Consider the following 12,440-nt stretch of genomic DNA (forward strand, 5'->3'; position numbering starts at 1 on the left):
AAATCGTGTTCATTTTTGTTAGGATTATGTCAATTATTGAAGTTTTTAGTTAATTTCTGCTTTGGATTAGTGTTTTGGTCGATTTTGTGGAGGAAATCTTATGGTTTTTTATTGTGGTTGTATCACAGTGGTTTGAATATCCGATATACCAAAAATGATGAAGAGAGGGAGACCATTTAAGAGCCAACCCACCCAAAATGAAGGTGATCAGGATTAACATGATTTGGTCTTTTGTTTCATCGATTAGTTGTACATTGTGATTGGCAGAGGTGTACCTATTATGCTTTTGTTTGTTTTGAACTTACTATCTATCATGGTTGTGTTGCTGTAATTGTTGGCTAGATTGTTTCTTTTTTGTACATTATTTGCATGATTTTGTACATTATGCATATATATGGATATTTAAATTACATTACATTTATATTTTACATTATTTATACATTGATATACATTACGTTAGATTAATGTGGTACATTATTTAACCTTTTCTGATGTATTGTTTTGGACAGGTTCCAAGCAACCTAGATATATACATCGTGTTCTATTACATTATTTAATTAGTTTGCTACATTATTTAATTGATGCTCATACATCACTGCTCTATACACATTATTCACACAAAGTGGTACATTATTTCACTATTAAATCATTTAGATAGATCAGTACATTATCTTATTATGCTTTTATGTATCATATTCTGTTACATCATGTAGCTAGATATGTACATCGTGTTCTATTACATTATTTAGCCAAAGATGTACATTAGTTGGTAATGCTACGGTACATTAGATGTTGTTGTCATGGGACATTTTTATCTGTACATTATTTTGATAGAAATGTTACATTATGACGATCTATTTGTACATTACTTCACTATGATGTTCTATCTATTTCCTAAAGGGCAGAAGTTATATCCATTCTCCAAGGGTTTAGCAGTCTATGGGGCTAGCACGTAGTACCAACCTAGTAGTACAACGTTCAATAAGGGCAGAAAGTCAAAGTCATTCCCATTATATTCATTATAATCGTAATGTACGACTATAGTTATTTCATGTATATTTCTCTTACTAAGTAATGTACGAGGATAGTATTTTAATATATGCTTTTCTAATTTTGTTTGTGATCAGATGGGACACCATGATTCGAGAAACTCTCAATGGTGAAAAGATATAGAGAATGACAAGGAGAAGCATAGGCAAGAGGAAATATTGACATTTTTTAGTTTGTTTTCCAGATGTATTATTTTTTATACTTGCTTTAAGACATATATTATTTAGTAGTTAAGTATTACATTGTTTTGGAGTTATCATACTGTACAATTTTATCTCTACTATTATTATGTTATAAATTTACATTACTATATACTTTTGACCCATGGATTGCTAAACCCAATTGGCATGAATTCAAGTTCCTTTCAACATTATTCTCTTCAATCTGTACATTATTCACTGATTCGAATGCACATTATTAGATACTATTAGTACATTATCTACTGTACCAAATCTTAAACACATTAAAAATAAAATTTAATTCATGTGGTGGTGATATACCCTAGCCCCATGGATTGCTAAACTCAAAAGACATGAATTCAAGTTCTTTTCAACATTATTCTCTTCAATATGTACATTATTCACTGATCCGTGCACATTATTAGATACCATTGGTACATTATTTATTGTGTCAAATCTTAAACGCATTAAAAAATAAAATTTAATTCATGTGGTGGTGCTATAACCTAGCCCCATTGTTGCTAAACCCAAAGGGAATGATTCAAACTCTCTGCCCTTTGTGATGGTTCCGTTGTGAGTGGGTACTACAACCTAGCCCATGGATTGCTAAACCCAAATGGCATGAATTCAAGTTCATTTCAACATTTTTCTCTTCAATCTGTACATTATTCATTGATCCGTGCACATTATTAGATACTATTAGTACATTATTTACTGTACCAAATCTTAAACGCATTAAAAAATAAAATTTAATTCATGTGGTGCTATAACCTAGCCCATGGGTTGCTAAACCCAAGGGGAATGATTCAAACTCTCTACGCTTGGTGATGGTTTCGTTTGTGAGTGGGTACTACAACCTAGCCCCATGGATTGCAGAACCCAAAATGTATGGATTCAGCTCTCGCCAAACATTGAATACTTACACAGGTACATCATTTAGTATTACACGTGTACATTAAAGGCCACTTGGCGTACATTATTTAGTTCTACTTAGCCTAAACATTATTCCCTAAAACACGTACATAATTTAAAAATGAATTTTGATGTATAGGTTAGTAATATGCCCTAGCCCTATGGATTGTTAAACCCTATGAGAATGACTCTAACTCCCTTCCCATAGTCAAGGTTTTGTTAGTGAGTCGGTACTATACCCTAGCCCACATGGATTGCAAAACCCTTTGGGGAATGGATTTAACTTCAGTGGCACATTAAAACCCATTGTATTCTATATTATTCAAAAACGGCATATACATTATACAACTATAATCGTACATTATTACAATCTACATTATACACTTAATATAGTACATTACTTGTCGAAAATTTACAAGCTGTAACTTACGAAAAGAAAACACAAAAATCTGTAAATGTTAGATTATTTCATGAAAATAAAACGACAATTGATGCAAGTTTTCAGCTTGGTTCATGCAAAAAACGAACGTCGAGATACAAACAACACGAATGGAGGGGTGAACTAAACACAAAGTGTTAATACAAAATTATACATCTCAATGAACAATCAATATAGGAACTCCATAAAATAATTGGCGTGAAACTTTAGAATCCCAATTAAATTAGACTAGAACGACAATAAAAACCTTCTTCCATAGTTGAAAACATCGAAATCAATGAAGGAATACTAAACTAACTTCTCGAAAAAGAATACATGATTGCTTCTAAGAATTGCAGAAAATTGCCAATACATTTATCGTAAACCAGGAAGAGAGAATAAATTTAATTAAGGAAAATAGAGCAGATTATATATTTACCAAACTAGAATGAGAGAATTAAGGAATGAAATTAACCGCTGCAAATCTGAGCTCCCCAATCTGCCCTTTTCTAATTAAATTAATTATTTTAATAATTTAATTTAGCATGAAAATCGGCCATCAGATCACAAAATCGTGGGGCTAAGAATGAGTTGGATATTGAACAATATGTGGATGTTGGAAATGAATACATCCCTATATAGGGGAGTGATCAATTGCTAACTCATCATTTAATTACTAACTACAACTAATTTAAGACCATAGGATTTTAGAAACTTGTGGTCTACAATTTGACACGTGTAATTTTTTATTTTTATTAATTAAATTGAAAAAGATAAAAAAACTACCAAATTAGGGTTTTAGATGAAAATGTCAATATAGTGTTTCGAAAATATCAATACAATGCTTTGAGAATGTCAACACAATGATTATATTGACATTCTACATGTATTATATTGACATATTTTATATATCATGTTAGACATTTGTTGCTATACAAAAAAATTGAAAATTTTTGAAAATTTTTTCAAATTTTGACATCGGAACATATGCAAGTGAGATCTCGTTAGAATCCTTATGAAATTATCTTTAATTTGATATATGTGGTGCGAAAAAATATTTTAAATCAAGAAAGTTATATGCGTTTTAAAGTTATGGGATATTTTTCAAAAGTTAGTTACCACTAATTTGTTGTAAATTAACCTTAATACCCTTATTGACGTTTTTTGTTGATCGTATTGACATTCCTGGCAAATGATCTAGGTCCTTAAATTGAATATCTAATGGCTATTATTTAGTTGTAGTTAGCAATTAAGTATTGACTTAGCAATATAATACTCTCCCCCCTATATATATATATAGGGGAGCCTTATTCTCCTTTTCACCTCTTACATCCTTTTTCCTTCTTAATATAAACCCTTAGATCTAGAGAATCGACGGATCATATTGTTTCTATGAATTTAATTCCGTGTTGTATTATAGAAGGTGGTTATATGCATTACAGGGGTAATATAGATATTTGACAGAAGATGAACCGCCAGATTTTGGTATCAGCGATTTTCACGGGATTTAAAACAATCTACTCTTATTCTTTCTTCATTCAATACGCACACAACCCAAACCATTCCCTCCACTCTCTCCACTACTAAAAACCCTAGATCCCTCCCTCCCCATCGCCGAGACTGAAGATTGAGCAGCAGTGGACCAAAATTTTCGGACAAAATTAGCTACCAGCGTTAACATCTACGCATACACGCCAAATCCTTTCTCATAGGTATGTTTCAACAGTGATGTAGGCATCTTTTTTTCGTGATTTTGCAGACCCATATTGTTAAAATCGCAACTTTATATATGCCGAGGCGCAGACATGAGTGAAAAACGTTGTTTTTTTGTTTTTGGTTTTCTCTTAATGTTTAGTGATTTTGGGTTCGGTTAAATTGGCGTCGATTGCGGCTTCATGATATGTTTTTCTGGTTTCAGCCAGAACGAAAATGACTAAGAGGGGACGACCGCTTTCTCAAGTATAAGAGGCTGCAGGTAAAATTTTCATCGGATGATTTAAGTCAATATCTTTTTTGTAGATTGTTTGAAAGGGTATTAGCAGTATGTAACATGATATTTGCATTATGTCGATTTTGTGGAAGGATAATTGCATGTTTGATTACTGCATTATGTATATATGTAAGTTTCATGATGTGCAGAATGTGATGCATTATGTAGGCTGTTGTGACTTTAACTCACTAGACTCAGGAAAATTTATATTTATGCATTATGTACGTGCTTTATTTGGTTCAGGCAATGCATTATTTATCTGTTAATTTTCATTATCTCTAGTATAAAATGCATTATGGGAGATATTGTGTCTATAGCTTGATCAACTCAATTTCAACTTACATATGTGCATTATTGGGTTTAGGCAGTGCATTATATAGTTTGTGGTTTTCATTATATGCAGTACATTATGCATTATGGAACTGTAATATTGTGTTTTTTTTGTTGTATTGGCTGCATTATATGCGTTGTATTATCTATATGGTTTAATACATTTTGTGTAGTATAGAATATGCATTATGGAACATAATTTATGCAGTATGTTTACTACAATATGCATTAGATATGGTATTGGATGTGTTGTAATATATGCTCAGTCAGGATGACCTTTTTTTATTAAGTTGTGTGGGCAATGCATTGGGAAACTGTAATAGTGCATTTTTTTGTAGCATTGTCTGCATTATATGAGTGGTATCATGTATATAGTTTAATATGTGTGTAACACATGTGCATTTTCATGTTAAGAAAATGCATTATCAGTAATATTTAATGCATTATGAGGTTGTGTTATGCATTAATTCATATGAAATATGCATTAATATGTAAACATCTGTAAGCATTATGTAGTCTGCTTTATTGAAAATGTTATGATAGATTACTTTGTTTGGTCAATTTCAGAGAAGTGGCGAAGATCAGAAATCGACAATGCAGTTGATGATATTATTCCAGTTGCATTGGCTAAGAAGTTGAGGGATAGGTTGGCAAAGGGTGTCCCTAGTACGTCCGCAGGTGAAGGTGAACAGAAACAGATTAAGGGACGAAAGAGTAATCGTCTGTAATATATGCTCAGTCAGGATGAGTTTTTTGTATTATGTTGTGGGGGCAATGCATTGTGGAACTATAATCTTGCATTTTTTGTAGTATTGTCCGCATTATATGCGTTGTATTATTTATATAGTTTAATACATTTTGTGTGTAACACATGTGCATTTTCATGTTGAGACAATGCATTAGCAGTTCATATGTGCATATTGTAGTATAGACTATGCATTATGGTACATAATTTATACCTTATGTTTACTAAAATATGTAAATTTCAAAAATACGTGATTTATATATAGGTCAACCGCGCGCTATTTTACATCATTGTTATTAATGTGTAAGTACTATACCCTAGCCCCTAGGCCTATTAAACCCTTGGGATAAACAAGACACGTGGGCAAACATCGAAACACGGCACATGAAAACACTAAATTCATGAGGCATACTCGCGGTCCATCATTAATTCCTCCAACGTATTATGCATTACACAGACAATAAATTTCATTATGCACTTTCAGTTGGTGCATTATATGTAACCGTGCACCTTTTTCATAACTTTATTCGGTAAAAAAAAATTAATTAGAAAAATACGTGATTTATATATAAGTACTATACCCTAGCCCCTATGCTTATTAAACCCTTGGGTAAACAAGTAACGTGTTCCAAACATCTAAACACGGCAAATCAAAAACACTAAATTCATGAGGCATACTCGCGGTCCATCATTAATTCCTCCAACGTATTATGCATTATACAGACAATAAATTTCATTATGCACTTTCAGTTGGTGCATTATATGTAACCGTGCACCTTTTTTCATAACTTTATTCGGTAACAAATTTTAATTACAAAAATACGTGATTTATATATGTAAGTACTATACCCTAGCCCCTATGCTTATTAAACCCTTGGGTAAACAAGTAACGTGTTCCAAACATCTAAACACGGCAAATCAAAAACACTAAATTCATGAGGCATACTCGCGGTCCATCATTAATTCCTCCAACGTATTATGCATTATACAGACAATAAATTTCATTATGCACTTTCAGTTGGTGCATTATATGTAACCGTGCACCTTTTTTCATAACTTTATTCGGCAAAAAATTTTAATTACAAAAATACGTGATTTATATATGTAAGTACTATACCCTAGCCCCTATGCTTATTAAACCCTTAGGGTAAACAAGTAACGTGTTCCAAACATCTAAACACGACACATCGAAAACCTAAATGACTGAGGCATACTCGTGGTCCATCATTAATTCCTCCAACGTTTTATGCATTATACAGACAGTAGATATCATTATGCATACTCATTTGGTGCATTATATGTAACAGTGCACCTTTTTCTTAACTTTATTTGGTAAAAAAATTTAATTACAAAAATACGTGCTTTATATATGTAAGTACTATACCCTAGCCCATGTGCTTATTAAACCCTTGGGGTAAACAAGCAACGTGTTCCAAACATTTAAACATGGCACATCAAAAACCTTAATGAATGAGGCATACTCGAGGTCCTTCATTACGTCCTCCAACGTTTTATGCATTATACAGACAGAAGATATCATTATGCATACTCATTTCGTGCATTATATGTATCCGTTTTTAGACGTCGCTACTAAACCCAAGCCCATCAACTAATTAAACCCTTAGGATAAACAATAACCGTGTGCCAAATAACGAAACACGACGCATCTTATTCGTATGCATTGCGGTTCACATATTGAGCATTATATAGTCAATAATATTCATTACTAGTTAACATGTGGTGCATTATTCGTATCTTTTAAACTACAACCATATCCAGGCCGATATCTACACCCCCTTAATAATTCTCACATACACGCGATCCTCCATCACGGGACATGTTTAAACACAACCGATACATAAACAACGAGCGATTAATCAGACTAATCGGACTGATCTTTATTGTTATTAACACAATCGATACAAAAACAAACGAACGCGACGCTTAATTACATTCTTCCATTTTTGAGAGAACAACGATCTCTACACCGCCGGCAACAAACGATAGTGCCAATGAGGAAACGAGAACGGAGATTCGATAATTGGAAAGAGTGGCTGATCGAAAAAATCAATTGAAGCGTGAAGAATGGAGTAATTCACGTCTGCAGTGAAAAAATCAATTGGAAGAAGGAGAAAAACCGTGAAGATCTTGAGAGGAGAAATCAATTGAAGAGTGAAGAATGGAGTAAACCGTGTCTGCAACAAAAAATCAATTGGGAGAAGGAAAATAAACGTAAAGATCTTGAGATGAGTAAATTAAGGAAGTTGCATAACCAACAGTTAATTCGATTTCCATTTAAGCCCTTTTCGGTTTTTTTACTAATTTATTTAAATGATTAAACCCACTAATTTAGGCCATAGGATATAGTAAATCAACGGTTAAGATGGAGAAGGAAAAAGGAGGAAATATAGGAAAAGGAAATGAATACATCCCTATATATATATATATATATATATATATATATATATATATATATATATATGGTCATGATCTATGGCAAACACCTCTTAACCATATAACTAGAGAACAAATAATAGCCACAAGATCAAAAAAAATCAAGGGCTAGTATTAATTTTTGAATTTAATGAGATATTAGTACCCTCAATCACAAATTTACTCCACAATAATAAGGCGGGGGTATAATGGTCATTGCACATCCAAAATTAGATTACATCATTGGCATTTGAAAAAGAAACCGCTTTCTTCTCTTCTCCTCCTCTTCCTTCTTCTGCAAAATAGTTCTCAGCTCTCCTACCGTCGATTCGTCCGATTGAAGAGGAATTCGATTGGAAATTATCAATATTTTCGCGATTCAAGTGACTCTCTTTCCCCGACGAAGGAATCTGCATCGGTGTCTCCAATCATCACTCTTCCAGCGGCCAACAACACCGCCACCGTCAACAAGGCGGCGGCGGCGCTCCGGAAGGAGCTCATCGCGGTGATCAAGGAGAAGAAGGAGGCGATGGCCAAGGGCGGGCCGCTCTACGACATCTTGTCGCACATGATCGTGGCATCTGACCCCGAGCGGGAACACACAGATCTATGATATGATTTAGCATGCATTTCCCAATTTATCTTCTGTTTTTCTTAGTTTTGATTTCCTTTAATTAGGGAATTAACATTAGGTGATAAGCTATCGTTGCAATTTTTATGATGGGATGTAGTGTAGATGTAGTATTTGAATTTTGTGAGATTTTAGCTATGCGCCCCTTTCTGTTTCTTCTTGCTCTGATCTAATTACAATATCAATGTTGAATTGTCCTAAAAATAATCATGCTAAGAGTGAAGAGTGAAGTAAAATCATGCTAAGAGTGATGTGTTTTGTAAACAAGAGTGAAGCATTATCATGCTAAGAATGATGTGTTTTGTAAACAAGAGTGGAGTAAAATCATGCTAAGAGTGATGTGTTTTGCAAACAAGAGTGAAGTAAAATAGCGATGTGTTTTGCAAACAAGAGTGAAGTAAAATCATGCTAAGAGTGATGTGTTTTGTAAATAACAGTGAAGTAAAAAATCATAATAAGAGTGACGTGTTTTGTGAACAAGAGTGAAGTAAAATCATAATAAGAGTGATGTGTTTTGTGAATAAGAGTGAAGTAAAATCATAATAAGAGTGATGTGTTTTGTAAACAAGAGTGAAGTAAAATCGGAGTAAGAGTGATGTGTTTTGTAAACAAGAGTGAAGTAAAATCTGAATAAGAGTGATGTGTTTTGTAAACAAGAGTGAAGTAAAATCGGAGTAAGAGTGATGTGTTTTGTAAACAAGAGTGAAGTAAAATCGGAGTAAGAGTGATGTGTTTTGTAAACAAGAGTGAAGTAAAATCGGAGTAAGAGTGATGTGTTTTGTAAACAAGAGTGAAGTAAAATCATGCTAAGAGTGATGTGTTTTGTAAACAAGAGTGAAGTAAAATCATAATAAGAGTGGTGTGTTTTGTAAACAAGAGTGAAGTAAAATCAGTTTAAGAGTGATGTGTTTTGTAAACAAGAGTGAAGTAAAATCAGAATAAGAGTGATGCGTTTTGTACATAAGAGTGAAGTAAAATCAGAATAAGAGTGATGTGTTTTGTTAATTTTGGCCTCTTTTGGTCAAAATCTTATAAACTCATCCAATGAATTGTATAAAACCACACAAACTACGAGCCTACCAAAGATAAATTAGCGACAAAGATGAATGCAGAAACATAGGTCATTGTTCAATTAAGACATAAATAAAATCATCGAATGAATTAGGAGTTGCTTTGACAAAGAATGAAATGAGACTTAGTAACACACTCTAGCGAACACTTATTTAACACTCTTGTTTATTTTAACCAAGAATAAAATGTCCTCCGATCACCATCTAAGCAGTAACTCCTTATTTGGTTACACTAATTTGTATTGTCAAATTTATAATTATTCAACACTGAAGCTATTGCCACTGAAATTCATCCACAACATCTTGAAAACAAAAAAAATAATGGCAACTCCAGTGGACAAACTGCGCGTGGAAGCAATTCAAACAGTGGTTCCAACAAAGCCAACAGATCCACGACAATCGCGCAGAATCACGGTTTCACAGAATGCGGGATCGGCGGCGGTGCTGCAGCGGCGCTTCCACCTGTTTCTCTGCTACAACAAGGGCTCCTCCGAGGACTCCGGATGGCTGGTTGCCGGGCAGATTAAAGAGTCTCTCGGAAGAGTCCTGCAGGACTACCCCTTGCTTGCCGGCAAGCTGCGCTGGTGCGACGCTGATTTGGAGATCGTGTGCACTGATTCCGGCACTCGAATGGTGGAGACCAAGGCGGAGATGGCGTTGGCTGGTTTCGTCAAAATGGAGGAAAAGAGAGAGGATGAAGCTGAGCTCGTTTTCTGGGGGTTGTTCTTCAACATACCCCTCAATTCCGAAAATGCCCTTGAGCTAGTATTTTTAACAAAAATCTGAAAATTTGTTTAACTTATAAGATTAAATTAGATTAACAAAATGTGTGGCTGAGATTTGTTCTCTAGTTATACACTTAATATTAGTTATACTTTGATCATTACCCTATATATATATATATATATATATATATATATAGTTGTGATCAATGTCGAACCAATTTTAAAGACCGAACTAGAGACTAAATCTGGGCCATTAGATCTAGTTTTTTTTATGAGATGTGCTGCTGTGTAAATTTTTCGTTCTTCATTACAAGCCCATTTTACTTCATTGTATAGGTTTATTACTTCATTCCGTACGTAATACCTTGAAATTACAACATGTTTTTACTTTCTTCCAGTAGGTTTTGAAATGATTCAACATATGTTTCATTTGAATTCATTGACCTGAGTTTTTACTTTATTTATATTAAAAAATATAATTTATTCAAGTGCGTTTATTACTTCATTCAGAAACATTATTACTTCATTGGATAAGGTTTTTACTTCATTCCAGTAGGACTTCAAATGCTTCTACACATACTTCATCCCAATAATTTATTACATCATTCCATGTGTTTATTACACCATATCAGCGTTGTGGCGGTGATGATAGATATTGTAGAGAGAAAGAACTGCACGCGACGACGAAACCGCATTTACGTACTGGAATGAAGTAATAATCCTACTGGAATGAAGTAAAAACCTACTGGAATGAAGTTAAATCTTCGTAACATGTTAGTATAACTTATTTACCTTCGGATGAATTAAAATAAGCTCGTGATGAAGGCAAAAATAATTTATAAATTTGTGTCTCTCATCCATAAAAAACTAGATCTAAAAACCCTAATTTGGTATGGTTCGGTGGTTCGGTCTTTAAGAGTGGATTTGTGAATAATGAGACTCTATATATATATATATATATATATATATATATATATATATATATATATATATATATATATATAGGGATGTATTCATTTCCTTTTCATATATTTCCTCCTTTTTCCTTCTTAATATCAGCCATTAGATTAGAGAAATGGACGGTCAAGATCAACATTGGGTAATTAATCCCGTGTTGCATTATTTGTCCTATTTTGTGCATTATGAGGGTACAATAGTAATCTAATAATGGCTGGAAACCGCTAAGAATAATGCACCACATGGTCACGAGTAATGCATATAATTGCCTATATAATGCACAATATATGAACTGCAATGCATACGAACAAGATGTGCTGTGTTATGTTGTTTGACACACGTTTCTTGTTTCCCCTAAGGGTTTAATAAGCTTAGGTGCTAGGGTATAGTACGTAGACACGTATGTAATCTTCACATGGTAACGAGTAATGGATATAATTGACTATATAATGCACAATTTTTGAACTGCAATGCATACGAACAAGATGTGCTGTGTTATGATGTTTGACACACGTTTCTTGTTTCCCCTAAGGGTTTAATGAGCTTAGGGGCTAGGGTATAGTACGTACGCATTAATAACAAATTATAAAACGATACGAATAATTCACCAAATTGTCACGAGTAATGGATGTTATTAACTATATAATGCACAATATGTGAACTGCAATGCATACGAATAAGATGTACCATGTTATGATATTTGACAACGTTTCTTGTTTCCCCTAAGGGTTTAATAAGCTTAGGGGCTAGGGTATAGTACGTAGACATTACTAAATGCACATACGTAATCTTCAATCCGTTGATTAACCCATATACACAATACCTCTAATAATGCATAATATACTGAGATAATGACAATTAACAGCTACATAATGCACTACCTAAACCAAATAATGCACATACGTATACTCCAATAACAACAATTTGTTAGTAATGTCTACGTACTATACCCTAGCCCCTAAGCTTATTAAACCCTTAGGGGAAACAAGAAACGTGTGTC

The 12,440-nt window shown here is 33.6% G+C and overlaps 1 protein-coding gene across 1 annotated transcript; it reads left to right on the plus strand.

Annotated features, from left to right (window-relative positions):
* The first annotated feature begins 10,079 nt into the window (after window positions 1-10,079).
* Window positions 10,080-10,544, plus strand: LOC121774466. Its single transcript, XM_042171337.1, has one exon. It carries the CDS (start codon window positions 10,080-10,082, stop codon window positions 10,542-10,544), a length of 465 nt encoding a protein of 154 aa, XP_042027271.1.
* The last annotated feature ends 1,896 nt before the right edge of the window (window positions 10,545-12,440 follow it).

Source organism: Salvia splendens, chromosome 17, assembly GCF_004379255.2.
Source record: "Salvia splendens isolate huo1 chromosome 17, SspV2, whole genome shotgun sequence".
In the NCBI taxonomy this organism is placed as follows: domain Eukaryota; kingdom Viridiplantae; phylum Streptophyta; class Magnoliopsida; order Lamiales; family Lamiaceae; genus Salvia; species Salvia splendens.

Excerpts from the sequence above, each read along its gene's own strand:
- LOC121774466 (XM_042171337.1), top strand. The coding sequence starts at position 10,080 with ATGGCAACTCCAGTGGACAAACTGCGCGTGGAAGCAATTCAAACAGTG.